Source organism: Fundulus heteroclitus, chromosome 1 (genome assembly GCF_011125445.2).
Source record: "Fundulus heteroclitus isolate FHET01 chromosome 1, MU-UCD_Fhet_4.1, whole genome shotgun sequence".
NCBI classification, from domain to species: Eukaryota; Metazoa; Chordata; class Actinopteri; order Cyprinodontiformes; family Fundulidae; genus Fundulus; species Fundulus heteroclitus.
This window is the reverse complement of record NC_046361.1, coordinates 30903321-30931175: the sequence shown is the minus strand read 5'-3', so window position 1 is coordinate 30931175 and position 27855 is coordinate 30903321. Positions and strand designations below refer to the sequence as shown.

General features: G+C 40.0%; 2 protein-coding genes and 1 long non-coding RNA gene across 5 annotated transcripts; 1 reads left to right on the top strand and 2 right to left on the bottom strand.

Annotated features, from left to right (window-relative positions):
- Nucleotides 1-243: 243 nt before the first annotated feature.
- wasb (WASP actin nucleation promoting factor b) lies at nt 244-4958 on the bottom strand. 3 transcript variants are annotated; one of them, XM_012875642.3, is made up of 11 exons: nt 4677-4958; nt 3811-3951; nt 3558-3644; nt 3331-3427; nt 3009-3038; nt 2889-2918; nt 1762-1960; nt 1488-1663; nt 794-1380; nt 590-701; nt 244-491 (listed from the first exon to the last, which is right to left on the bottom strand). In XM_012875642.3, exons 1-11 carry the CDS (start codon nt 4773-4775, stop codon nt 433-435), a joined length of 1617 nt encoding a protein of 538 aa, XP_012731096.2. In that variant the 5' UTR covers nt 4776-4958; the 3' UTR covers nt 244-432. The 3 variants fall into 3 exon arrangements, with proteins under 3 accessions (XP_012731096.2, XP_021178790.2, XP_035996591.1); XM_021323115.2 differs by having other exon boundaries at nt 4684-4771; XM_036140698.1 differs by lacking the exon at nt 4677-4958 and adding an exon at nt 4528-4648.
- Nucleotides 4959-6655: 1697 nt separating this feature from the next.
- slc38a5b (solute carrier family 38 member 5b) lies at nt 6656-27729 on the bottom strand. Its single transcript, XM_012875598.3, has 16 exons — nt 27506-27729; nt 22044-22153; nt 21871-21955; nt 21656-21771; nt 18368-18441; nt 17329-17421; nt 16755-16836; nt 16561-16643; nt 16324-16382; nt 16097-16231; nt 15830-15909; nt 15648-15748; nt 14392-14516; nt 9178-9322; nt 7871-7974; nt 6656-7764 (listed from the first exon to the last, which is right to left on the bottom strand). The coding sequence occupies exons 2-16, from the start codon at nt 22082-22084 to the stop codon at nt 7660-7662; spliced, it is 1428 nt and encodes a 475-aa protein (XP_012731052.2). The 5' UTR covers nt 22085-22153; nt 27506-27729; the 3' UTR covers nt 6656-7659.
- LOC118563998 lies at nt 22949-26877 on the top strand. The gene is made up of 2 exons (XR_004931589.1): nt 22949-24950; nt 26292-26877. It is a non-coding gene; the product is annotated as an uncharacterized LOC118563998 (long non-coding RNA).
- Nucleotides 27730-27855: the final 126 nt, after the last annotated feature.

The following is a 27855-nucleotide window of genomic DNA, read 5'->3' as shown; positions in this document are numbered from 1 at the left end:
TTCTAATCAACATTTTTTTTAAACTTCAGTTACATTTATTTTACTTGAATTATTTAGGTATTGTGATTATTTTTTAAGATAATGATTCGTTACCATTACATTGAGTTTTTTTTTCTCTCTATAAATGTAATCATATAAAAAAAAGTCAAATTTCTAGTGGAAAGTTATGCTATAAAAGAAGATTTTACTCTAAGGCTTTTTATACATGTTCAACTAAGGGTGTGAATAATCATGGAAGAAAACTGTGCATCCATCATTTTTTTATTTTTACTTTATTTTTATTTTATTTTTTTTAACTCCAGCACAGGTACAGTTTACCATAAATACAAGTCGTTTTCCACTTTGAAGCGCCCGAGCTTCTCACAAAACATCATGTAACAGTTAATGAGCTTAAAACTAACATGTTCAGAATCCTCAGCAGCCGCGGCCTCATCAGTCATCCCATTCGTCGTCATCTTCATCGTCGTATCCTGCCTCCTCTTCACTTTCGTCTGTGAGAGTGAACACACGCGCAAACATGAAGGAGTTTACGCCCCCTTTTCTTTTTGGCTCAATCAACACCTGCGTAAATATGTTGGCTGATGCTTACCAGAAGAATGGATGACTTTACTCCTCTTCTGCATGACCATCATGAGGGCACCGACGATGCCCTCTCCTCCGTCTGGTGTTGACGGCGGTGGCGGCTCAGAGCTTTCTGTTACCTGCAGAACGCACACGAAGGCCGTTTATGGATGGAAATTTAACGCAAAGGTACAAAATATGATGACAGAATTATTATTATTTATTTTTTTACTTTTCTGAGACTTTTTCCAATTCGGATCTGATCGAGCAGGGCCCCTCGGCTCTCTCCTCCTCCTCCTCCTCCTCCAGATGCAGGAGCAGGTGATGATGCAATGGGAGGAGGAGAGGGGAAATCTGAAGAAGTAAAAGCCTGAGGAGGTGGAGGAGGAGGCGGAGGAGGAGGAGGTGGAGGCGGAGCTCCTCCTCCACCCCCCCTGCTGGGTGTAGATGGGGCAGGAGGTGGAGGGACGCCCATAGAGCGATGGTTCGAGGGCGGCGGAGGAGGCGGCATGCTGTGGAAGGGCATTGGGGGTGACATGGGAGAGGGCCGTGAAGGAGGCGGCATCGGCGGATGTGAAGTTTGGGACGGTGGAGGCGGTGGAGGTGGACCTCCTCGGTTTGTTGAGGGAGGGGGTGGCATGCCTCCGCGGGATGGAGGTGGATGAGGGGGCGGGGCTCCCCGCTGTGACGGGCCTGGGACGGGAGGCAGGGGGCCCGTGCGACCTCGTGGGGGTGGGGGGGTCGGACCCGGGGTACCGGCACCAGGCACAGGAGGCAGGGGTCCCTGTCTGCCGGGTGGAGGTGGTGGAGGAAGACCAGCTGTGGTGTAAACAGAAGGAGACGCACATTAGAAACGAGCCCAGTGGATTTTCAGCCTCCCGGGAAGCAGAGGCGTTAATTAGGAAGGCGAAAGCAACAAATCAGACCTTTGTTGGCCTCCCTCTTCACGGCCTCCATGCCTCCTGACTGCTCTATGACATTGTAGATCAGCTGGGAGGTCTTTTCGTCCCTCAGATCGGCGTCAGAAATGCCTGCCTGGGAGAGCAGCTTCGACAGGTCCGGGTCAAGGTTGTTGGGGTCCCATCCTACGTGAGATACATGCCTGTCGAGAAAACAAGAACAGGAAAAGGAGCAACGGTAAACGCTGGAATATATTCATCAGTGACCTCCGACAGCGTTTGCAGCAATTCGAATCCTTACTTAAATCCACTCGGTGCTCCTATGTCCGCCTTGGAGAGCTTGACACCTTTTTTCTTTTTATTGTTCTTGTTCTTCTTGCCTTTGTCAGAGACGGCTGTGGGAAGGGCAGGCGAAGGCATGGAGCGGTAGCGAGAAGACTGGATGTCCGGGTTCTGGATGTCCACAGTGGCCATGTGAAAAGAAGCAGGGCTGGGAGAAGCTGATTTTGGGGGAGAAGAGCAAAACAATGAGCTTCATACATTCATACAATCATGACAAAAACAGAAATACGAACTACAGTCATAATGTATAAATATTTCGGGTGCAAACATTTAAAAAGCGGATATTTAATACCATGTTTAAAGAAACACATACACTGTAATCTTCCCTCTGTCTGACATTAAATCAGACTAAATGTTGCATCCATTGTCAGTCAAGAGTATCTAATTTTTTTCTATTCGCGAAACGATCATTGAATGGAGGAAAATGGGCGAAGCTTGCAATCTTGAGAACAGCGTCCCGACTGTGAAGTACGGTGGCGGCAGAATCATGTTGTGTCTGTGATCCGCTGCAGGCGGGAGCGGTTTGCTTAACAAAACAGACGGCTCCGTTAGGAAGGAACGTTTTATGGACGTTTTGAAGTAACATCTAAAGACATCTGCCAGGAAGGTAAAGCTTGAAATGGAGACACTCAATACCCTGAGCAGCCATATTAGTGGTTAAATGGCAACAAATTCAGTGTTTCAGAGTGGCCGTCCCAAAGTCCCGATCTCATTCCCAAAGAAAATTAGCGGAAAGAGACGAAAAATATTCAGGGGAACAAGGCGGTTCATCAACCCGACTCAGCTGACCCAGTTCTGCCAAGAGGAATGGGCCACAATTCTAGCAAACTACTGAGATAAGAAGACTACCCATATGTTTGACTTTAGTCATAAAGTTTAAAAGGCAAGTCATGCAAATACTAAGGAAATGTCTGAAAACCTTGTATTTGAGGAAGGTAAAAAAAAAGTCTAAAAAAAATGTCTGACATTTAGCAAAATGTAAATAATTTTGTTCATCCTAATAAAAAACAAAAATAGTAATTGTGTAATTTGGTTTACCAACAGGGCATGAGCAGTTTATGTATACACATTATAGGAGATACGCACCAGGTGGAAGAGGAGGAAGGGAGCCTCTATCTGGATCAATAGAAGAAGAGAAAACACGTGTTTATGGCGCAAGTTCAAAGCTGTTTGTAAATTTCAAAGATGTGCTTCAGTGTGTTTTACCATTTGTCGGTGGGGGGCGCTGTTTCTTCTCTGTCAGTCACAAACCAGCCACCATTTTGATTCACAGCATCAAGGAGGTCACAAAGTTGGCATGAATTGATAAAAAGAAATAAACAAACGCAAATAACTTGTAAGTATTTACTGTATGAAGAAACATCCAGCAAATTCAGTCGATTCAGCAGATTTTTTGTACTTGTGATATTTCCCACAAGGGCAACTAAAGTCTTATAGAGCACAGCTAGATAGGCAAATATGGCATTTCAACATGACAACACAAAATGTCTTTGAGCCTCTCTGCGGTGCTGAAACTGCTCTCACTGACCTTGACGGTTGTTTTTTTGGTTGATCTTCTCCATGATGGTGTTCTGGAAGGCGTCCGCTTCCTGCTGGTCCGTGAAGTTCAGCCCAACCTGACAGTCCTGCAGTTTGTTACAAACGCACACGGAATCAAACACATTACGAAGAAACGCAGAACCCGCCGAGAAAAACTCTGACTTGTGAAAACGTGCAGGGAATGCCGTTAAGGGGTTAGATCGGCGCGCGTCTTACATCTGCAGCAAAAGTATGAAAGTACGGCAGCGGCACCGAGTAAACAAGTTGGTTGTACAGCTCCTGCTCCCAAATTTGCCTCCCAGCCTGAGGAAAGAAGATTATAATCATTGTTCCACCCTCTCAGGGATGCCTATGTGCTACTCGTCTCATATAATACAACTTTGTGACGTTTTAAAAAAGGAGAACTTAGTCACTGTGTGACGAAGTCTAAAAATGGGGTCTTTGTTAGTGTGAAGGCTTGTCATCTGACCTTCAGGTCAAACATGCGTATGAAGTAGGAGCGCTGAGGGTTGTCTTTGACGAAGCAGACCACTCCAGTGTGCTGCAGGCTCCACATGGACGGGCTGTTGGGCAGAGCCATGAAGAGCTGGGCCACCGCCGTGGCCATGGACTGCACACACAAACACAGGACAGACACAGGACACAGTTCAGTGCTGATAGGACCTGTGAAAGCAATTTATTGCAGCTCAAAATGTAAATTAGCAGTCGGATGATGATGATGATGATGATGATGATGATGATTGACTTCCTCCTCTGCTTTCATTTGCCCTGATAATAAGTGTTGTAGTGCACTGTGTTTTCCATTGCACCTGCTGTTTTAACTTTTTTTTTTTTTTTTATTGGCATGAGGTCAAACAGACAAACTCCGAAATAATGTTTCCTTTAGTGGATTAGGATAAAACGAAGAGCGGGCCGACCTCTGCTCTGCCGTAAGACTAAACACAGTCATCAAGTCTAATTCTGACAGAGGAGGAAGAATCGATTCAGCCACCATTTCCTGTTACTGCTACCGACTTTCTTGATGACCCGATGTAAGAAACCATTGTTTTGCCGTATTTACATCTTTGATTTAAGAAACATTACAAAAAAATTAAACAGTCGATGTCTTTTTTCCCCCCCTTGAGAACATAGTGAGCAACATTTGAAAGAATTAACTTATGGAAGCTTAAATATTTAATCGACTAACCGTTATTTTAACGATCCACTTCAGGAAATAACTTACAAGGCTTTGACAGGACGAAAAGCCTGCAACTTTAACTCATATCAAGGCCTTTAATCACAAGTTAGAGCAAATTAAGAAGAGCACCCCCCCTCCCAGCTCAGCTCAAAACTTACAGCACACCTTCTGCCCAGCAGCTCCTCCAGCTTCTCATTCTCCGGGTTGCTCAGCAGGGAGCTTTGGACGCTCTCCGTTTTGCTTTTTCCACGGCTCATTATCCTTTCTCACAGAAGTCCCGGCTTATTTGAAATGATTATCTCTTGCATTTGACAGAAATGACAAAAAAATGGTCCTGGCAACGCGCTGTCAGAAAGGAAGTTTCTCTTCTCTGTTCTGTGCGCACATCAGCTCAAAGCAGGAAACGGACAACCACACTTCTCTAACCCCCACTTTTCTTCTCTCGCTCACAGGCGCAGAGCACATCAACTTGTTACTTCCATTTTCTGAGAGAGAGAGAGAGAGAGAGAGAGAGAGGCAGTGTGTGTGTGTGTGTGTGTGTGTGTGTGTGTGTACTCTTCTCTTGCAATGAGGGCATTTGTTTTACAGCCATGCAAACAAATACCCTTTATCTCAAACAGCTGAAACCAGATCTTTAGATAAAGGGTTTTAAAAAAACAGCCCCCCCCCCACACACTGACATTAAAGCAGACTAAACATTTGTTGTTTTCCACAATAAGCATTTTTTTTAGAGAACAATTTAAAATTTTCTAAAAAGTCAGTACCTTACTTTTCTTTAGTATTTAGTGATTTTTTTTTTTTTATTAAACTGTATAACTTGGGGTAAATGTTTGAGGTATACAGCTTCCGTGTATATATCCTTTTTACTTCTTATTTTACTGTATTCTTATTTTTTGTCTGCACCATCAACACCCAGTCAAATTCCTTGTAAGTGCAAACCTACTTGCCGATTAAACTTGATTCTGATTCTGAAAAAAAAACCTTCTCACTACGGTTTGCTGTAGTTTTGGCCCATTCGTACAGAACTGCTGTAACGAAGTCAGGTTTAGGGTCGCCATGCCCAAACGCACCTTTTGAAGCTCTGCCCACAAATTATCTCTCGCAGATCAGGGCCTCGATGTAGCCACTCTAAAAGGTTGGCTTTGTTGTCCTGTGTAACTATTTTACCAGCATCGTTTTCCACCTGGAAGACCCATTTGTGTCTTAGCTTTAACCTCCTGTTTGTCTTAAGGCGTTCCGCATCATGTTTTCCTCACGTTGCCATCGTTTTTGTGAAGTGTGTTAGTCCCACCTGCAGCAAAATACCGTAACATGGTGCTGCCAGCGCCTCGTACTCCATAGTTTGGACGTTGTTCTCAGGCATGCAAGCTTCCCCATTTTGCCTCAAAATACAACAATGGTTATTACACTTTGGGTTTGTTAGGTCACAGGAGACTAAAGGCTGTGCAATTGTAAACTGTGATCCGCTGTTTTAGGTTGCTTTTACAGCAATGGCTTCTTCCTCGCCGGGCGACCTTTTAACCCGTTTTGCTGCAGGACTCATTTAACTTTGAATAGTCCCTTTCTAAAGCTGCAGCCAGCATCTTTACAAGGTCTTTGCTTTAAATATGGAGTTGATTAACGGGCGTTTTCACAATAAATTACCTTTATCTCTGGGACGTAGAATCCATCTCAATAATTGGGCATTCGGGCAATTTAAAATGTCTATAAATGTGACAGCTTAAAGCATTTGCACCATGAACCAGAGGTGGTGGTTCATAATTCTCTTCCTGGATATGTTGCCTAATCTTTTGACATTTTCTTAAAATGTCATACTACGATGGCGTCGTCTTAAAATGCACCCAGAGGTGTGCCTCCGGTTAATTCAGGGTTGGGAAATACCCAATCAGAAGCTGACTTTTCTAAATTGGTATGATGCATAGTAAGATTAAGGGGTGCAAATATCAGATTTTTAAGACAGTAATGCAAATTCAGTTCAGCAAGTAGAAATAAAACAAACTTGTCGCAAACAGGAAATAACTTGTCTGGTTTAATACCGGAGGGCGAGAAAAAAAAAATGTGTTATCTCTTTTTTTAAACAGTGTAGGTATCTGGTGTCGACTGAAGACATAAAAACAAAATGCAATAACAGACTCGCTTGTAGAAACAAAACATATTTTATTGCAATATGTCAGTCAAACCAGTCGGAAAATGAACAGGTTGTTTAACAAAGGTAACAGATGTTTTGGTCCAATTTCACAGAAAGACATTTATTTTCACCTTGTCGATGGGTAACATACTGAAACATTTCTCAAAGAGATGAAACATGCTTTGTAACACTGGATGTTTTAAGGCTCTACTTTAGCACACTTTACGTGATAAATTAAAAAGAGGTAAGTTCTCGGTCAGTGTAACTGAATAAATACACTCTTTGGTTTGCAGCTAAACTAATATAAAAACATTACTTTTCTTGTGCAAAAAAACCCTTTCTGCGATTTGGCTCATGTGATTGTCAGCAAACTGTCTGAACAGCAGCAAAATCCTGCATATTGCACCGGATGTGTTGGTCACCTCAGATTCTGCCTGAAAGAATGCAATTTTTTTTATATTTTTTTTATATCCGTCACAATCAGAGACAAAAACTGATATCACATTAGTTGAACTTCACTTCATACCAAGTTGTTTCTTTACCAAATATAACAATCTCTGTGGAAATACATCCATTGTTTTTTTTATATTTTGTTGGACAAATTTAGGGGAATTTAAGTTTTGTTTGATGAAAAAAAAAAAGTAATCTGAATTATTAGGGAAGTACAATGGAGGGATGTAGGCAGTGACTGAACTATTCCATGGAAGACTGAAATGGGATTTCCATTTTAGTCATGCTCTTCTCATCTGCTGCCATCTTCACCCTCAGTTTGAGCTGTGGCAGGGCGGACTCGGTCAGAACCCGTTCCAAGCCGTCCCGTGTTCCCTCCTCCGCGACAGGACATTTTCTTGTCCCATCGCACGTCAAAACATTTCCCTTATTTCGACGCTTTCTTCGTTGGAAAACTCCAGACTTTGGACGGGATCTCAGCTGATCGGGATAATTACTGGGAGAGTTTTTGGTCGACATTCTGTTTGTAATACCTTTGTTCAGTCACAGCAGCGAGCGCCCAGCTAGTGGCCACCTATGCTTCCGGACTTTCCGGTACTCCAGTCGATGAATATAAATGACAAGCTCATGATCATGAAGATGAATCCTAACGCTGCAAAGCATGCGGCCTGCAAAAGTTAGAGAAAAGATACTATAAATCCATCAGGCAGGGTTAAAAACCTAGAATAGCAAACATAACACACAAAGAAAGTGCGGTTTGATCAAATGCTTTACCTGAATCTTAGGTTTTGACTTCAAAGGCTCCACATCTTCAGGAACAATGCGGATGTAGAAGATTGCAGGTAGTATGAAAATGAGACTGGGGGCAGATGTGGCTCCTGGAAAACAGAGTGGACAGAGACTGCTTATTGTAAACTGTTAACTTGGCGGCAAAACATTTATTCCTGCTACAGGGATCCAAATAAAGCCCTGATCAAACCTCAAGGTTCAGCTCAATGAATTATTATATCACTGAAAGAAGATCTAAGTCAAGAAGAGAAACTCTTCCATTAAATTCATTAAACTAAGAGGGATATATTTAAAATGTTTATTTCTGTTAATCTTGATCCATAAATTCTCTATTAATCAGGTATTAAATTAAAATAAATGTATTTATTTATTTAAAAATGTTAAAATAAATAAATATTGGTACTTTTTGAGAATGTGGGCCGGTGCCAAGTCCTACTGGTAATTTCAGTTAGCATCTCCATACGGCTTGTCAGCAGAAGCGTAACGTGCTCTAGAGCTTCCTGCTCTTGATCAAACCCCAGCAGAAAAGCTCACTGGATTTTAAGATTCTGTGCCTCTAAATTCTTCCTTTAGACTCTGGAAACTTGATTTTCAAAGCTGTTGAGTCCTTTCTTTTCCTTAGTCCAGGTAAGATGCTTCTGGTACCGTCTATGCTTAAAATGTAGCCCAACACAAGGACTGCAACAGTTGTAGCCCGTGTCTGTCTGTGGTGAGTCTTTAAAAGTGGACTCCTGCCACCGGCCACATGTGAAATTCTTGAATGGGTTTGTTTGTTTAACAATCCTCTCAAGGTTGAGGTTATCTCAGCTGCATGTGTACCTTTTCCCATACCACCATTTTTCTGTCAACTCAATTTTCCATTTGTATGCTTAGATAAAACCCTCTGAACAGCCAGCTGCTTTAGCAAAGGCCCTGGTGACTTATTCTCCTTGTGGAGGGTGTCAAGTCAGCAGCTCTCCCAGGATTATATAGACCATAACACAGCATCTCTTGATTAAAAAATATTTTATATTTGTCTCAACCAATTTTTTTTTTATTTTCTGATAAACAGAATGCTGTGTTTTCATTAAATCATAATCATCAAAATTAGGATAATATGTTTGAAACAGGGTATAAAGAATCCATAAAAAGTAGGTTTCACCATTTAGACTTAAATGACTAAAATAAAAAGTTAGTTTTTGATATTCTAATTTAATGAGATGCGCTTGACGTTTAGAGAGCACAAACTGGAGCTCACACTGTAAGTAGCTAAAGTGAGGCTCCCATTTCTTTTCCCTGCAGTGCAAACATACCGATGACGCCAAAGATGTCCTTGATGGAAGGGACAAATATAACAAGCAAGTTGACCACGAAAATGAGACAGAATGCAATGACGAAGTGTCTGGCCCAGTGGAAAGGCTTTTCAGGGAAGAAGATCTGGAGCAGTGCTCTGCGAATCTGTAAATATAACAAAAAAGAGAGAGGGGGGCAAAGGGAAAAAAAAAAAAATCAGTTTTCACATACAAATAATGAGCATCAAAACTGATGAGCAAAACTTTGCAACAAATCTCGTCTTAGCCCTCAGCTTCCTCCCAGTTAGTTGATAGTCCTATAATAAGCAATGTTTGCTATTTTAATAATATTTTGTCTTCTTAATGTCTATATTGAAATGCCCCTTGCAAAAAAGAAGGCATCTTTATGTTATTTGTATGTTTATAAGAAAAGCAAGCACTTTATGAAGTACATTAACTTGGCGTGAGTTGAGGCTAGCTTAGCTTAGCACAAATGTTTAGGTCATTGGCTCCACTACTACAAAATTGTTTGATATTTTGGTTACATAGATTAAAGACACATAATGTTTCATGAGATTTACATCTGCTGGCAGATGGATTTTGTATCCTTTGACAAAAACTCTCATGCTCTTGCATTAAGGCAATGCTAAGCTAAACGTAAACTACAATAAGCTAAGCTAACATAAGCAAACTACATCCAAGCAAAAAACACATTAACATTTTCTGATGACTTCAAAGTCATATTGATCTTATTTTACTTAAAATTATTTCCAGAAAAATAGCTTTATAAAAATGTTAGTCAAATTATGACTTAATCTTGAGTGGAAAAGACTTATTTAGCGTCAAACTAATCTACTATAGCCTACTAGGTTTTCTTTTTCTTTTTTTGCTTCTTTTTAACAAAAGGAAACAGGAAACTATATTTTGTCACAGTTGTATCAAAAAAGTATTTTTCCCAATGATATTTTCATAATTAGCTACAGGTTTTAATATAAACATTAGACAATCACAAATCCCTTAAACAGAATCTTTCTGACAACATGAAGAAAGCTAAAGATCTCTGAAAGCAGCCCATTCAACATACATTTAAGAACAGATAGGAAACGGAGCCATTTCTAAAGATTTGTAACTCCAGTGAAACAGTGAGAGCCACTATCCACAAATGGAGAAATAGGAACCATCTGACCTAATAAAATTGACCCAAGAGTGCATTGCTGATTTATCCAGGAAGTCACAAAAGAATACAGCACAACATCTAGAGCACTGCAGGCCTTAGCTACCTATTTTGTGGAGTGATGAGTCTGAAGTAAAGCTTTTAGAGGGTGCGTGTCCTATATCTGGCATGAAACTAACACAGCATTTTCAAAATAGAACGTCATGCCATTAGTCAAACATGGCTATCGTAGTGAGATGGTTTGGGATCTGAACAACTTGCCATAATTGATGGTAACATGAATTCTGCTCAAATCCCCAAAGAGAATATCCGGCCATCAGTTTTTGACCTTAAGCTCAAGCACACTTGAGTTTTGTAGCAATACAATAATCCAAAGCACACTAGAAGGTCTACCTCTGAAACTCTAAAAAAAAAAAAAAAAAATACAAGGAAATGTATTTCCTTGTATTGTAGATGCATGGGCATGACCTTAACCAGGCTCTTCATGCCTGAAAAGCCACCACTGTGGTTGTATTAAAAAAGCTATACAAAGAAGAGTTGCCAAAATTCCTCAACATAGTTGTAAAGGATTTGTTGTAAGTTATCTTAAAGCAGTGCTTCTCAAATAGTGGGGCGCGCCCCCTAGGGGGGGCGCGGTGCAATACCTGGGGGGGCGCGGTGACCCTGGGGAACAGGCTCTTTTTTTTTTTTTTTTTTTGGCCTTACTAGTATACAGTGTAATTGCGCATCCACTACAGTAGGGGGCAGTGGCGCTCTCATTGTTACTTTTGTCATGTTTGCGACAGTGCAACATTTTGGTTGCCTTGGTTACCAGTGTTGAGTCACCAGAAAGCTTCGACTGCGTTCTGTCTACAGCCTCCGTTATTCAACAAAACAACCGCCAACATGAAAAAGTTTTTAACAGGGATGAAAAGGAAAGCGGAGGGAGACAGAGATAATGAGACGAAAGAAAGTCACCCGAAAGCTAAGACGAGGAAATACGACGAAGCGTATTTAGCGCTTGGCTTCACGGTGACTACGGTTGGAGAAGAGGAAAGACCGCTGTGTTTGGTGTGTCTAAAAATGCTCGCAGCGGACAGCATGAAGCCAAATAAATTAGCGCGTCACCTAAACACGTTACACCCCAATCACGCCGGTAAGCCGTTAGAGTTTTTTCAGCGAAAACGTGCTGAATATTGCCAACAGTCATCCCGCTTTGTGAAGGCTGCTTCAGTAAACAATCGAGCGCTGTTAGCGTCATATAAGGTGGCGTACCAAATTGCGCAGTGCAAAAAGCCCCACACCATAGCAGAGGAGCTGATACTGCCTGCAGCAATAGACATGGTCTCTGTCATGCTGGACGACGCCAGTGCAGCAAAACTAAAAACTATCCCTCTGTCCAATGACACTGTTGCCAGACGTATAGATGACATTGCTAATGATCTTCAAGAACAGCTGGTAGAGAAACTCAAAGACAAACGTTTTGCCTTACAATTTGATGAAGCAACTGACAGCAACAAAGACTGTCTGTTTATTGCTTATGTACGTTTTGACTTGTCAAACTCCCTGTGTGAGGATCTACTTTTTTGTAAATATGTCAGAGACAGAGCCACAGCTGAAGAGCTATTCAAAATTCTGGACTCCTTTTTGACCGAGAATGGGCTAAAGTGGGAGAACTGCATTGGTGTTTGCAGTGATGGTGCACAAACCATGGCAGGGAAGAGAAAAGGACTTAGGGCACTCATCAAGACAGCCTCACCTCATGCTGAGTGGACACACTGTATCATACACAGAGAAGCTCTTGCATCCAGGCAACTTTCCCCTGAATTAAGTGAGGTTATGACTGACATCATAGGTGTAGTCAATTTTATAAAGACCAGACCACTAAAAACAAGAGTCTTCTCTGCCATCTGTGAGGAAATGGGAGCTGAACATCAAGCTGTGCTCTATCACAGTGAAGCAAGGTGGTCTTGTCCCGAGTTTTTGAGCTCAGAGAGCAAATAAGAGTGTTTTTGGAGCAGGAGCACAAGTATGAAGTGGCAGAAAAATTTTGTGATGAGAACTTCCTGGGAAAACTGGCCTACCTGAGTGACATATTTGGAAAGCTAAATGAACTGAATCTACAGCTTCAAGGGAAAGACAAACACCTCCCTCAGGTCACAGACAAGATTAGCTCTTTCACCCGAAAGCTTGCAATGTGGGGCAGGCAACTTGATGAAGGAAACACAGATTCATTTGAGAACCTGCATGAACTTGTGGACACTAATGACTATGATGTCATCTCAGTGATTCCACACATTAAGCAGCATATTTCCTCACTGATGGGATTCTTTAAAAAGTACTTCCCTGAAAACAGTTCCCAGTATGACTGGGTGAGAGACCCTTTCAGTGCACCAGCTCCAACTGGTTTCAGCTCTGCAGAAGAGGAGCAGTTCATTGACATGACATCTGACTCCACATTGAGACTGAGGTTCACATCACAAACACTCAGTGCATTCTGGCTGAGTGTAGAGAGGCAGTATCCACTCTTAGGGGAGAAAGCTATAAGCATTCTGCTTCCTTTTGCAACATCTTACCTTTGTGAGATTGGCTTCTCTGCTGTTGCTGCACTGAAGACCAAGTACAGGTCCCAGCTAAACATTGAGCAGGAGCTGAGAGTTGCACTATCATGCTTCGAACCTCGCTTCGAAAAGCTGTGCACTGCAAAACGTGCTCATTGTAGCCATTAAACCTGACTTCTTCCTCATTTTGTTTAAAAAAAGAAAGAAAAAATGAGCACAAATTGTTTAATTCATTTTGGTTTTGTAGGTTCAAGTGTTTTATATATTGTGCTCCTGAGTTAATGTGGCTGAACTGAATATATATTAGTTATTATTTTTTTAGTTTTTGTAGTTTATTAGTTATTATAATTATTAAATATTATTTATTGTTCTGATTTAATTTTGCAATGGTGCAATTAGTTGGTCAAACATGTTTACAGTTTAAACAAGGATTTATATATTTTTAATTTCAGGCATTGATGCACTTAAAATAATTTCTGTTGCAGACTTAAAACATTATTTAATAAAGTTATTCTTTGTAAGTTTGACCATATGTGTTTCTTTTTTTCTTTTTTTTAATGTTAATAAGGATAAAATGTTATGCAGGGATGGAAAGTCACGGTGGGAAGTGGGGGGCGCGAATAGTTTTCTTCTTGCTAGGGGGGGCGTAACAGAAAATAATTGAGAAGCACTGTCTTAAAGGAAGGAACAGCAATTTAATGAGTTTAGGGGGCAAATACTGTTTTACATACAACCCGTTCGGTTTGAATAGCTCATTGTCCTTAACAGATTAATTCATTCAACTGCAATGTATATTTACTTAGAAAATCTTTATCTGGTTTTCTTTTTTGATCTGAAACATTTAAGCGTAACAAAAAAGGTAAATACAAATGTTGAAGTGTCCTAGGGCAAAAAAACTAAACACTAACTTGGCTACAGATACTCCACTTTGGTGTACGAAGGTGTGAGCAGTTGTAAATATGAATACATAAATGTGACTTCTGGTGTAACAGTGCTGCGAGTAGCCACCAAGAATTTTTAAATATTGTTAAATAAATCCATTTGCGTTTCACATGATTGTCTACATTTTCTGCTGCTTTTCTTAAATGGTATTTAAAAACAAGGTATTTGTGGCCAAACATAATAATATTAAACCTTTTATCTTAGATAACACCTTTAATAGCTACAGAAAAATTCCCCATTATTCTTTAAGACTTACTAAAGGTTTTTCAAAGCTCTAAGCTACATTTTGTTTTGTCGTTTTTTTAATTCTTGTTCGTGACTATTTTAGAGGCTTAACTCTGACATACAAACAATCCAAGCAGTAAGAATTTAAATATAATTGATAACCCAATATTCATCTTTAGAAACCGTCAAAAACAGGTTTAAATGGTATCTTCTGGCGCTTTGAAAAGGTTCATTGACAAAAGAGAATATTTTAAACAATAGATGATTACTAACGTAGTTGTTTAATTTTAGTTCTCACTACTTGCACTAAACCTTTCTGCTTTTCCGTTTCTAGATTTTTACAGCATCTCTTACCGGGAACAGAACCACAGGGACAGTCAGAGTGACGGCCACCAGCACAGCCAGACGCACACAGAGAATCAGGACGTCCAGGGGGTCGACACGACTGTAGGTGTGAAGCAGCTCTGCCTCTACGGCAGCTATCCAGAGACAAGACATATACAGTTTAAATATGTAAATTCTGCATATTTTTAATAAAAAAAACATTTTTCAAGACTTAAATGTTGTTATTTCACAGTCAGCGTTTTTAATATTATTTTTTACATCTCAGTACTTTACTGTCGTCAGACTTTTAGGTACAACTATTTTTAACTGTGAAGACAAATTCCATATGTTCCCTAAATTTGAACCTGTGGGTTACCAAAATCAATGCATACAAAAGTTTGAACCATTCAAATTTTACATAAGCCTGTTCCTATAGTTTAAAGTCCTTAAGGGGACGTCAGGGAAAATGCTGGAGTGAGACTTTTCTCCATCTGAACCTTGCCCATCTGTTGCTGCACACCGCCAGTCAGCTGTCTTACATGAGAGACAATTTTGACCACCTGGAAAAACTTACTAAAGGATTGCTATTTATCAAAGTTAATGCCGTTTTAAAACTATAGTTGGCAAGCTACCCAGTAAAGCAGCTGATTGCAGGCTAGCAACCTGAGGCAATGGTTAACATCAAATTGTTAGACTCCCTCTGAAACTCTGAATGACAGAATAGTAGAAATTGTGTTTTTTTATTATTTCAAAATCAAAATCATAAATAAATGCTATAAAGAATATTACTGTAACCACAATTATTAATGAAGTATCAATTAATTGGTCAAAATCAACTGATTTACACTTCAATGGCTTTGAAAGGTGACTGCAAGCTCAAATGAAAAAAAAATAATGACTTACATAAAATGCATTAAAATCAAGAATCATGAATCACCTGAGAGATGCATTGAAATGATCTTACTAATATCTGATAGATATTATTCAGAGCGTGTATACTATATACACGCTCTGAATAATAGCTATCAGAGAAAACTGGAAACCAGGATTGGCCTGGAAAAGCCTGATTGATTCATCTTTAGTATTAGTCAACATCATCTATTAGTTTTGCAGCAGAAGGAATAACTATTGTTTTTGTGATTTAAATCAAAGCAATCACATAATTTTTTGCAAGTAAATACCCTGTTTTTTGTTTTTTTTGGTTTTTTTTTTTACTTAAGGTTATCATAATGTGTCAAACCTACAGCAAAATGACTTTAGACTCTCAGGTGTTAAGAGCATCTTACCATAAAAGGTGAGATAACCAAAAAGAGCAGTCAGCAGGTACATGACAAACATGGCCAGGATGGAGATGTTGGCAACAGCCTGCATGCGCTTCTTGTTGGCACTGAAGATTAGCCAGGCAAGAAGAAAACCTTTAGTATCGTTGCGATAACTAACAGAGACCAAATATGATGTCCAGACTTACTTCCGTAACTCTGTGTAGATCGGCAGCACCTCCGGGTGGCAGACGAAAGCGAAGGCTATGATCGGGATAGTGTACGCTGCCTAAGAGCCATAACAAAGAAGAAGCCAGATCACAAGCTTGCAGTGTTCCCAACACCGCTGTTGACACAACGCGCTTCACTGCTGTTGACTTTAAACACTCTGGTGTGGAACGTAAGCCGTAAAACCAGGACATGCAATACACATGGCAGATAAAGGAGATTAGGCCCAACGTGATGTTTTTACTGACCTCTGAGTTGATGGTAAACAGTTTGGCATCGCAGGTTAAATCTGTCCGATTAAAGCCTAGTAATTTATCATGAGGAGCGGTCGTGTTGTTGTTGGGATCATACAAGCAGGAGAGGCTGAATTTCTTGTAGACAACCTGAAAAGAAGTGTACATAAAGGTATTCAAAGACAAATATTTGATAGAAGAGCAGCTGTTTATCTGGTTTGGTTTTAATCGTTCTGACTCACTGAAATGAGGAAAAACACCATGCAGGAGAGAGAGAAACCACTTGTATAGCCAAGGTACCCTGGAGAGCAATAAAAAAAAAAGGAAAAAAAAAAAGAGAAGAGGTGATTATTTATGACCGCAGAAGGCAATTCCCATTGCTCTCAGTGTGCGACGTGAAAACGCAGACAACAGAAACTTCTAGTGGAGACATGAGGAGAATAAAACAGAAACCAAGGTGAACAGAATGGCTGACGTACCGAGCTGTTTCATGAGTGCAAGGGGAAGAATGATGGCGGCACTAACAATGATTATCAAGTAGTTTCCATTCAAGAACCACTCGCTGAGAGACGGCCACACAAACAGATGAGAAAATCAGAACACAACAGAACAAAAATAAAAACGACTGAGATCGTTATGAGTGGACTGAGAAAGAACCTGGATAAATACTCACCCTGTATTTTCATGTTTGCCAAGGAAAGCTTGAATGACCAGGGGGAGCTCTGACTTTACAATGTAGAGATAACTGGACATTGCTGCAAACACATAAAAACAAACTTACATTGCTTATCTGTGCATAGTTTGTTTATTTTGAACCTATACAGTCACATTCAATAAATTACAACATACATTCTGATGAAGCTCATTTTGTAAGACTAAAAAGCGCCTATTCAAAAGAACCACCTTTAAAAAGGTAAGCCCTTATTTCTGTTTTAACATGCTTTTTATTGGCCTCATGTGATTTTCTAATCTTAAACGTCATGTTTCCATTAGTTGTAAGAAAAACATAATCATAATCAACACAAATGAAGGGTTGAAAACATCTCTATTTCTGTAATTAATCTAAATAATGTGTTTCACTTTATTGAACTGAGTTACTGAAATACATGAACTTTTCAACACTATTCCAGTTTATTTAAATATGACTGTATTGACATAGCAACATGTTTTTTTTTTAAGTTAAGGAAATTAAAATCCTACCTTAAGACATCATTTAAAAACATGTGAATCAAATATGGTCACAATACCTCCAATATTGTGCATGGTGATGATGAGGGCGGCCAGCACTTTTCCCGGGTGCCCAAAAGCACGATTCCCTAGCTGCTCATACGCACGGATACCTGTAAACCAGTCATGACAATAAATATTGTGTGGAAAGACAAGGACTATTTTGTTGTCACCCCTGGTAAAAATGTGTAAAGAGCTTAAAAGTCTGTTTTATTGCAGTCGAATAATCTCACGCTGATTTTAATCTCAACCTTTAATTCAAAATTTTCAGTGGGTTAAAAATCTTATGTTAAGAAACAATTTTAAAAAACAGAATCCTCAGAGACAAAGACAGGCCAACCGTTTTTGGATCCATGTACTTCTGTAAGAATAAACGATAGCCGGGTTTTAGTTTACTGGTAGGGGCCACCAAATGTTGCTTCGGTATTTAAAAGAGTTCATGGTGCCAAGCAATGTCTAAAGGTTTCCAGAAGCATTGGAAGACAAACATGCTCAAAGCACTTCTTTTTTTTTGGCCTTGCTTACCATCCTGCCCACTGTGCATGGCGGTGAGATAAATAAGGGGTCCTTGTTCTGCCTTTAATTATCATTCAAACTGTAGATATAGGTAAGCATCTACTTTCTAGTAGCTATTTGCTGCCTTACTTCAACGGCTTGTTCGATTGTCTTTCCCATTTTGAAGAGTAGCTTAGAGAAAGGCCCCTTACATCACAAGACTTTCCCATAGAAAAAAGCCATGAGTTACTAAATAAGGGTTCCTACACACTCCGATGAACTTAAGAAATTAAAGTATGAATCATAAAATGCTACAGTGACATTTAATTTAATTGTGCCACTGGGGATTTTGTCTAAAAATGTTTGTTAATGTGAGATCCCCCCCTTCCCCCCACCAAATTTACTCAAATTAAAGGTTTAACATTTCTAAAACGTTCTGTGTGAGATTATACTACTTTTAAGGACATTGAAAATCTTTACCAGGAATGCCAATACGTTTGTCCATATTTGTGAGGTTTGACTGAACAAATGGCAAAGTTATGTAGGTTTAATCGAGCTCCTCACCTACGACTCCAGCACTTTTTAGCAGGAGATGAATGGAATATGCAGACAGAATAGCGATGCACAGTAACAGGATTCTGAAAGACACAAAAAACCACATCTGTTGGCACTCAGCTATTACAAGCTATTAAAGTTATGTGGAAAAAAAAACCCTATTTGGAGTAAACAAGTTGTAGAATTACTGCCGTTATTATTTCTCCACTCTACTAACACAAGTTCAGACAGACAGACGGAGACAGAGAAAGACAGAGAACTCCAATCCCCGCCACATGGTACAGGCCTGCTCCGAGTGGGCGTGTCTCGGAGCTGATCACAGGGGTCTATATTTAACCATCCAAATCTGATTTAGAGGAGCTGTGCCCGTTTGAGCTCTAACGTAGGTTCTGACAGATCAGGGTTTGGACAGTAGTAAAGCTGTTTGTGGCGTAGCGTTGTTTACTTTAGACCGGAATCATGGACAGGCATCCAAGGAAGGCAGCCACGTTACAAATTTTGGTCAAACACGATTACACAGTAACATTATGAAGAACCTTTGTTGTGTAATCTATTTGGACCGTAGCCTTAAATTAAATCCGAGCACGGTTGCCAGATGAGACTGAGAGCTTCCAGCCCAAACACAACGCAAAACTCTCCCCCTTCTCGATAAAAAAACAAAAAAAAAACAGCTCAAATCCCAATCTGTTATGAAAATATGTAAAAAACATAGAACTACTGAACACATAATGAAGAAAAAACCATCAGGCACCTGTCTACATCTTGGATGGGCTGTACTGAAATGCAATTTTCCCCCTGGGGGACAAACAAAGCAAATTAATTAAATTAGCACACAACAGAATGAAAACAAATAAATAAATAGAATAATTAATTTTAAAAAATCAATTAATTAAAAATAATGTATATACAGGCTCCCTGCAAAATGTGCAGTTACTTTGGGAACCAAATAGGCTAACCTGAACACAAAAGTTACGCAAAAAAAAATAAAAATAATAATTATTAATTATCATGTCAATAAAATAATAATAATTAATAGCCTACCAACATTAATTGTATATCCAACTAAATACAACACTTCTTTTTTCCCCCACAGAGTATAGATCAATCTAACATTTCTCTTTCACACATGAGAAGCTAATGATAAACGTTAAAGGTTTATTGTACAATGAAATGCTTGTACAATAGCATTTTTCACCTCTGTAATATCGGCAAAATTAGAAATATTGTGTCCAGGGGTGATGCTGAAAAACTAGTCCATGCATTTGTTACTTCAAGGGTGGACTATTGTAATTCTTTACCATCAGGAAGTCCACAAAATGCAGTTCGAAGTCTTCAGCTGATTCAAAATGCTGCGGCAAGAGTTCTGATGAAAATCAACAAGAGGGATCATATTTCTCCCATTTTAGCTTCCAGTTAAATCAAGAATCAAATTCAAAATTCTCCTTCTCATGTAAAAAGCCCTCAATAATCAAGCTCCATCATATATCAGAGCTCTGATTACCCCGTATGTTCCTAACAGAGCACTTCGCTCTCAGACTGCAGGTCTGCTGGTGGTTCCTAGAGTCTCTAAAAGTAGAATGGGAGGCAGATCCTTTAGCTATCAGGCTCCTCTCCTGTGGAACCAACTACTAGTTTTTGTCCATGAGGCAGACACCCTGTCTACTTTTAAGACTAATCTTAAAACTTTCCTTTTTGACAAAGCTTATAGTTAAAGTGGCTTAGGTTACCCTGAACTATCTCTGTAGTTATGCTGCTATAGGCTTAGGCTACTGGAGGACATTAGGGCCTGTTTCTCTCACTCTGCTGAGTTCTCCTACTGTTCTCCAATTTGCATTGTTTGTTCTTATTTCAGCTTTTAACTTTTTGCTCTCTGTCATTTATTTTCTTCATAGTAGGTACACCTGGTCTGGCGTTCTGTTAGCTGTGACTTCATCCAGGGGATACAGATCATCTGTTATTACCATATAATGTAGAAAGGATTCCTGGATCAATGTGTGCTTCTGTGCTTTTTGTGTTTCTGCTCTGTCTTCTCTAACCCCCAGTCGGTCGAGGCAGATGACCATTTACACTGAGCCTGGTTCTGCTGGAGGTTTTTCTTTCTGTTAAAAGGGAGTTTTCCTCTCCACTGTCGCTTCATGCTTGCTCAGTATGAGGGATTGCTGCAAAGCCATCAACAATGCAGACGACTGTCCCTGTGGCTCTACGCTCTTTCATGAGGAGTGAATGCTGCTTGGAGAGACTTGATGAAACCTGCTGGGTTTCCTTAGATAGGAAACTTTTTGACCAATCTGTCTGGAGGATTTGATTGAATTTGACTTTGTAAAGTGCCTTGACATGATGTGTGTTGTGAAATGGCGCTATATAAATAAACTGAATTGCCTCCGTTTCTGCGCAGACTCCATGTATAGCTGAATAGGATGTCCATGGAAAGAAATCATGATTTGTTTCTTCTGAGATATATATATATATATATATATATATATATATATATATATATATATATATATATATATATATATATATATATATATATATATATATATATATATATATATATATATATACACACTGTGGATCTTTGTCATTATTGTTAATGATACTGAAGATGAAGTTGATTATAATTATAACTATAATTCTTCAAAAAAATAAGATGCACATAGCCACAACACACTGAATTATCTCCTATTATTATCTCAGCACTGTTTCAAAATTTAAATATTGTTAAAGAAAAGAACAGAACACAAAAAACAATTATCTTCTACAGACACCATTACAAAGCCACAAAATAATAAGTCTTACAATCCTTACTAATTGTATTTGCCTTTCTACTGATCTAGCGTGTAATCTGATTCCAGATGTAGCCTAAATTAAATTCCAGTGATTATTTGCAAAATATTACAGACAGGCACAACGTGGCTAGCAACGCTGAGATAAAGATTGTAAACAACTGAAATCCAGAAGAACAGATAAAAATTGTGTATACAGATATCAGCTATGAGAAACAGTTTACAAAATGGGAGATTTTGTTAAAGTAAAATCCCTTTACCTCCTTTTGGAAAGAACTGTGGGTCAGTCCGCAATGTAATTCCCAAACTCACTTAAACTCACATGACAAACAGCCCCCCTGTCATTTTGTAAAACGTTAGGGAGAACAATTTGCGATTCACAAGAAAAGTAAAAATAAAGCATCACAATCAGCTGATGAAATACAATACTGAGTAGTTAACATAAAATCTGTGGAGTGAGCAGAGAGTAACACCAACTCATACTTAGACACATTTTGCTTTGTTTACTCACAGAAACAGAACGATTCCTGTGTTGGCCATTGCGTAAGCCAGTCCCAGGATTCCACTGCCCATGATGGCGTTACTCAGGTTGAAGATGGACATGCCGAATGAAGTCTTTCCCTCAAACTGAAACAAGAAGACATTGGAATGTTTCTTTCTTCATGGTAAAAAAGAAAAAAACAACAACTTTGAATGAAGGAGAAAAATGTCTCGAGTTCAACTCACATCTGTGAAGTGAACTTCTTTCTTTGCACCAGCTTTATGTGGAAGAAACTCGGTGTTTTCTTCAATGGCTTCGACTGCATCGAACCTACGTCGGAGGAACGACCCAAACGGTTGTTAACGTCAAACGAGACACACCGAAGTCGGTCGTCATTCTAGCTCACGTGGAATCTCACCCATCGTCTCTGCTGTGTCCGTTCATCTTTTGAAGCTCCATTTTGCTTTACTTGCTGTGGTTGATGGGGTTTTGGCTGAATGAAAGACTTGTCTTTGAACGTTGAAGTGACTGGAAGTACAGAAACAAACGCCGCCATTAATGGCACGTCCAAAAGAAGCCTCTGCAAATCGTAAAATCGCTTATGCACGGAGGTTTGCTGTGAGTTGGGTTGGTTTTAACATTTAAACACACAGAAGGCTCTGACTAAGTCAACTTATCTTCCTTTTAAACCTTACAGTGTGTATCTTACATCACATCTGTACACGTCAGCTTCTCTGTCAGTTGTTTTAACTTGTTACGGTTGGAAGAAGCTCTTGGAAGGCATCTTCCAGGAAGCACACAATGCTAATGTAACAGTAGCACAGCTGTCTGAGAGCGAATGTTCGTCTATTTATAGACGGAAACAAAAAAAAACCAGGCTCCATAGAAAATACAGAATAAAATTACAAGAGTCAGAAAGTTCCCCAGTTTTTATTTAAGAACTCTCCTTTCAGTTTTGGGTATAACAATGAAATCCGATGCCTGACTAAGATGGCTGGTTTTCATTCACCTCACATTCCCTTTCCCAAACATCAATTTCATTTTGTCTGGAGTTTAGGCGTCAGAGCAACATAAAGTAGTGCAGACTTGCGAACTGTAAGAAAAGGTCAAGGTTTTGCCGAACCACATGTTGCGACAGTTGGAGCTGCAATTCTTTGGGGGTATGTCTCTGTTCTTTTTGCACGTCTAGAGGCTCATGTTTTTGTACGTTCTTCTTTGGAAAACAGCTCCAACTCAGTCAAGTTGGATGGAAAGCATGCACATTAATTCCCAAGTATTAACACATGAAAATGCTTTTGATGCAAGCCACTGTATTTTAGCCATGGCTGCGTGCTTAGGGCTGTTCTTCTGGAAGGCGAACGCCCACCCCAGTCTGACTTTTGCAGCTTCTCAGAGGTTTCCTTTAAGGATTGCTGTGCATTTGGCTCGCTCCATTTCCCCATCAGCTATGAAAACACCTCCACAGCATGATGTTGCCGCCATGCAAGTTTCTTTATTGTCACATCTGCAAATAGTTGCACGTAGTTTCAAATTCTTCCACCTGAGCTGTGGATCTCTGCAGCTCCTCCAGGGTTACCATCCTCTCTTGCCTCTTGAAAGCAATGTCTTTCTGACGCTTTACAAATGTGCACTAATTTGTGTTGGTCCCTCACAGAAAATCCTTATAAAAGCAGGGAAGTATGTTGCAATGTGACTAAAAAAAAAAAACTTTAACGGTATGATTACATTTGAGCAAACTGCTTCAACGAAGCACAAAATGTAGAAACAAGCGAGGTCGTCTTTGCATTTTGGTTCTGCTTTCTAATTTAGCGAAGATACGAAAAAAACAAAAAAAGACATCAGATAACTGAGTTGGATGAACGGAGAACTTCTGTTAGCCCTTCATTTAAAGCTCAGTGAAGCGACTGAAATAGCTTTAAGTAACAAACGTTGTGTGAGGATTTGTGTGGCCCTAATCTCCCCGTGGGACCCACAAAGCTGGCATGGCCCCCCTGGGAATGCCCGTAGCACTGTCCTCCGGCCCACTGGGGTCATGGGATACTTCCCTGTTGTTCCGGGGGCAAACTGCCCTCTGGAGTCTCACATCTGACCTCTAAAGGGCACTCCGTCACTAGTCTTGGCCAGTTGTTGAGAATTTCACACAAAACCGGATTACTGCGCAGGTCTGTCGGCGTACAACGATCCATGCGACTTGGCACCTGGTATTAGCGGGCCACAGAGGTAAACAAAGAGCCGCAGTGTGAATTGGTTCTGTTTGGACTAAATACAGAGTAGCCCTTTCCCAGCAGACCAGCCTGAGGTCAGATTTGGTTGGAGCGACTCTCCTCAGCTGCATACTCTGCAACTTTCCCAGGGCGCCCAGCCAATTCACGCAAACCACCAAATCGTAGCAAATGTCAGTACCAGTTAGGAACTAAACAAGCCTTTTGTTAGGTACTTACCCTTTAAAGAGGCGTATTTTTGCTCCGAGCAAGCTTCACATATTTTGACTGAGGCTGGGGTGGGGGGTTGGACAAACTAGACAAACCTGGTTAACAGAGAACTTGATCCATTAGATTTGTCCTCGGTTACGAGTGGCGGGTTCACCACGCAGAGAAAGAAAACGCACACCATGTGGACAACAGGCAATGAAACGAGAAAGGCAACCCTCTTATTTTCATTTACTCATGTCAATTAAACCGATCCTAAATGCCCTCTTAGAGAAAACCTGTGTTCTCATCAAAAACACATTACAATAAGACGTCAAACAACTAAGGCAGAAAATGTTCTCAGTGAAAACATTCTAGGTTATACACAGTATTGAATATTTGGCTGAGTGCACCACATGGCTTTTGTCTGACGCAAGACTCACACACTATTGACAGTAAGCCCTTCCCTTCTCTTCCTTATCCTACAAGCGGGACTTCTCAATGGGGCTCACGCGTTTTAGCAGCAACTTACCCAGCAGATGGTTTTCTTTTAGAAAAAAATAAAAATAAATCCTTGAAGCAGTTCGCCTGGGTTTCTAAGAATCCGCTAATGTTTTTATATATATAATGTGGTACCAGGGAGGCTCTCCAAAGCTCCTTGGTAGTGAAGAGAGAAGAGAGAAGAGTGTGAGAGAGATTAGAGGGCTGAGAGGGAGCTGGAGCAGGAAATGGGAACACCCATATTTAACCCTTTGTTAAACCACTCACAGGTGGAGTTAGAGCTGCACGTACACGGCACAGATCCTCTTACCTGTTCGCCGAATTGGCGCAAAAACGGGTGGCTGTGTGACGGTAATGACTTACCTGCTGCGCTCAGAGAGTCAGTGCTTCACAGATGGCCATCATTTAAAACTAAGGTATGTACAAGTACAATGTATTTTAGTGCAAAAGCCCTCAAATAAATGCTCGCCGTGGAGACCTGCGTCTATACTTAGATGCCTCGTCCTGCTCCAGACTTTTTTAAACCTCCTTTACCATCTTCTTCTGTGTGTGTGTGTGGTGGCCAGGTATTTAAATCAGCTGCATCACAGATTCAGTTGATTTAAATATTTTATTCACAGCTATGACTTTAGATTTGGGCAAATTTAAGTGAGCGGCTAATTTACTTTGGTACTGAGTAGCCAATTGTTTCTGTATTTGCGTAGCATGTGTTCTTGTCTTTCCCATTTAGAAGAATGACTTGTGCCTCTGTCAAATCCTTTTTGTACCCAAAGTAAACATGAAGTCATTATTTACTGAGAGTAAATAACTTAGCAAAGGAAAAGTATGTTTTAAAAAAATGGTTTAACTATATTGATAAGAATTGATAGAAGAGTCTGATTGTACCAAGAGCAGTTTTTCCTCCTCAGAATAAATTAACTCAAATTGCAAACCATTTATAAAGTAAATTAAGATTAGTTTACTTAATGAAACATTAATGTATTTTAATGCTTGGTATCCATTTTTAACAGGAGAGTATATAAGGGTTCAGGTCGCTGTGTTGTTTCCATTTTGTCTTGTTCCGACCACACACTTCAGTGCATTTTATTTGGATTTTCTTTGTTTAATCAATGCAAAGTGGTGTACAGTTATAAAGGGAATAGAAATAGATTTTCCAAATTTACAGAGAAAAAAAACCCTAAAAGGTGTGGTAAGCTTTGGTATTTAGCCCCTTTACCTTCACACCCTTAGATAAAATCCTGTACAACCAATCACCTTGAGGAGCCACTCAATTACCAATTTTGGTTGACATGTGTGGGTATAAATAAAGCTCTTCTATGACCGACTAAGATTTGTTAAAAAAAAAAAAAAATCTTATGAACAAAAATTAGGATAACCCTAAACATTTTAGGAAGCTGGTTCAATCATTCAGTTACAACATTTGTATAAATGCCAAGAATGTTTTTTCCACCAAATCTGACTGCTTCTTAGCAATTATAGTTGCAGGGCTTTTGGGATATGACATTCAATGCACATCTAAGGATGGAAATTTTGACTCATTCTCTTCTAAATAGCTTAAACTCCACCAGATTGGATTGGCATATTTGGTGAATATCAGCTTTCATGTCTCGACTTAGATTCTCCATAAGTTTCAGTTCTCAATTTCGACTGGGCCATATAAACACATGGATATCGGGGTTTTTTTTATATGGTTGTATGTTTATGGTTGTTGTCCATCTGGAAGGTGAATCTCCACCCTGATCTCAATTCTTTCGCAGCTTTTCTTACAGGATTTCCTTCATTAAGCTACATCCATCTTCCTATCAACTCTGGCCTGCAGAAGAAAAGCATCTCCACGACATGATGCTGCCGCTACCATGCTTTACCGTGGAAGTTGGTGTGTTCAGTGTTCAATGCATGGTTTGTTTTACACCAAATTATGCCCAACTTAATCCCATTAAATCTCAATAAAATTCAACAGTCAACTTGTAGTGTGACAAAAATATGAAAATGCTCACAGTACGTTGGTACTTTTGCAAGGAAATGTAAGTATTGACTATTCAAGCAGAAAGTAGGAGAGCAATGGATGTCATTCGAGGCAGCTCATTTACATCCTCCTCATTGCCATGGCGATGGTAATTAGCTTAGCAGATCAGGGCTTTTTTCAGGATGGCTCCCATGTGACGGAGGAGCCACAGGTGCTGCACTCAAAACAAACTACGAAAGCCACACTGACACGTAACGACGGAAGTGACACATAAAACCCACTACCTCGGCTGCTGCTGCAGTTCAGGTTGCAGATCTTTAACCATTTTCCCCCCCGTCGGTGACGTAGCGTACCATTCAGCTGTTGTTTGAATTAAAGAAAATGCCACCCTCCTCTGAGACACACGATTTCAGTTGACTGATAAAGTTCAACTTAACAGATATAAGCTTTAACAGCACACCCAGACACCCTTTCTTTCTTTATCTCGCTCTGACACAACAGTCTTGCTGGAACAGACGACATTCGGGGAGCTAGTTTGCTCAGCTGGAGGCTTTTTATTTCATTCTTGTAAGTCAGAATCTTGCAGACAACATACATTTCGTTCATGGTTTGTTGTTTAATGACACATCGGGGGTAAGAGAAATGTTAAAGAAACATCACATCTGATTAAAGGACTTGGTAATTTGGAAAGGTACAAGCGTTTGACACTAGATAAAGTCCTTCAAGTATTAAAAGACGGGGCTTCAAACTCCAGCCATGATGATCTTCTACTTTAGCTATTTTAAAAACCCGCCTTTGTGCTGACCATTCTACCAGTAAGTCCGTTCAAAAAAAAATGTACAAGATTAATTTTCTGAACAAAATCCAAAAAAAAAGAAAAGAATAAGTATAAGAGAAGGTGTCAGTTTATTTTCTTCTCTAATCCTAACACTACAACCAGGCACCTTTCTTTTTTTTTTTTTTTGGCACACCATATGGCCACGTATATAAATCTGAAACACTTACAGAGGAAATGTTGGAACACGTGGAGCGCTGCGAAGGGCCTCTACTGCTGACCAGCTCTCAGAGAACAGATTGACATCTCCAGTCCAAAGCAGATGTGGAAGAGCGGGAGGGGGGGGAAAGTTGAAATTTGTAGCGGGTTTAATGTCCTAAGTATTATGTTAGGGGAGTTTAAGAGGAGCAGCAGAGAATAAGCAGCTGAGAGAGGGGGAGAAGAAATGGAGGAAGGAAACAGGAGGTAGTGACTACGCGCGTAAAGAAGTTCCTCCCACTAGCCTTTTTTTTTTTTTTTTTTTTTTTTCTCTCATTTCCACATAGGCTTACACATGGTGCTCTGTTACTTTACTGAAAAC

What these genes read in the sequence shown, in the direction of transcription:
- wasb (XM_012875642.3), bottom strand. Translation starts at nt 4,775, where the DNA reads ATGAGCCGTGGAAAAAGCAAAACGGAGAGCGTCCAAAGCTCCCTGCTG. An exon ending in GAAGAGGGAGGCCAACAAAG is followed by an intron (nt 1,381 to 1,487) that starts GTCTGATTTGTT and finishes TTTACACCACAG; the next exon opens with CTGGTCTTCCTCCACCACCT. An exon ending in TAAAGTCATCCATTCTTCTG is followed by an intron (nt 492 to 589) that starts GTAAGCATCAGC and finishes TCACTCTCACAG; the next exon opens with ACGAAAGTGAAGAGGAGGCA.
- slc38a5b (XM_012875598.3), bottom strand. Translation starts at nt 22,084, where the DNA reads ATGGAGCTTCAAAAGATGAACGGACACAGCAGAGACGATGG. An exon ending in GGACACAGCAGAGACGATGG is followed by an intron (nt 21,956 to 22,043) that starts GTGAGATTCCAC and finishes CCTCCGACGTAG; the next exon opens with GTTCGATGCAGTCGAAGCCA. An exon ending in ATCTACACAGAGTTACGGAA is followed by an intron (nt 15,749 to 15,829) that starts GTAAGTCTGGAC and finishes GCTAATCTTCAG; the next exon opens with TGCCAACAAGAAGCGCATGC.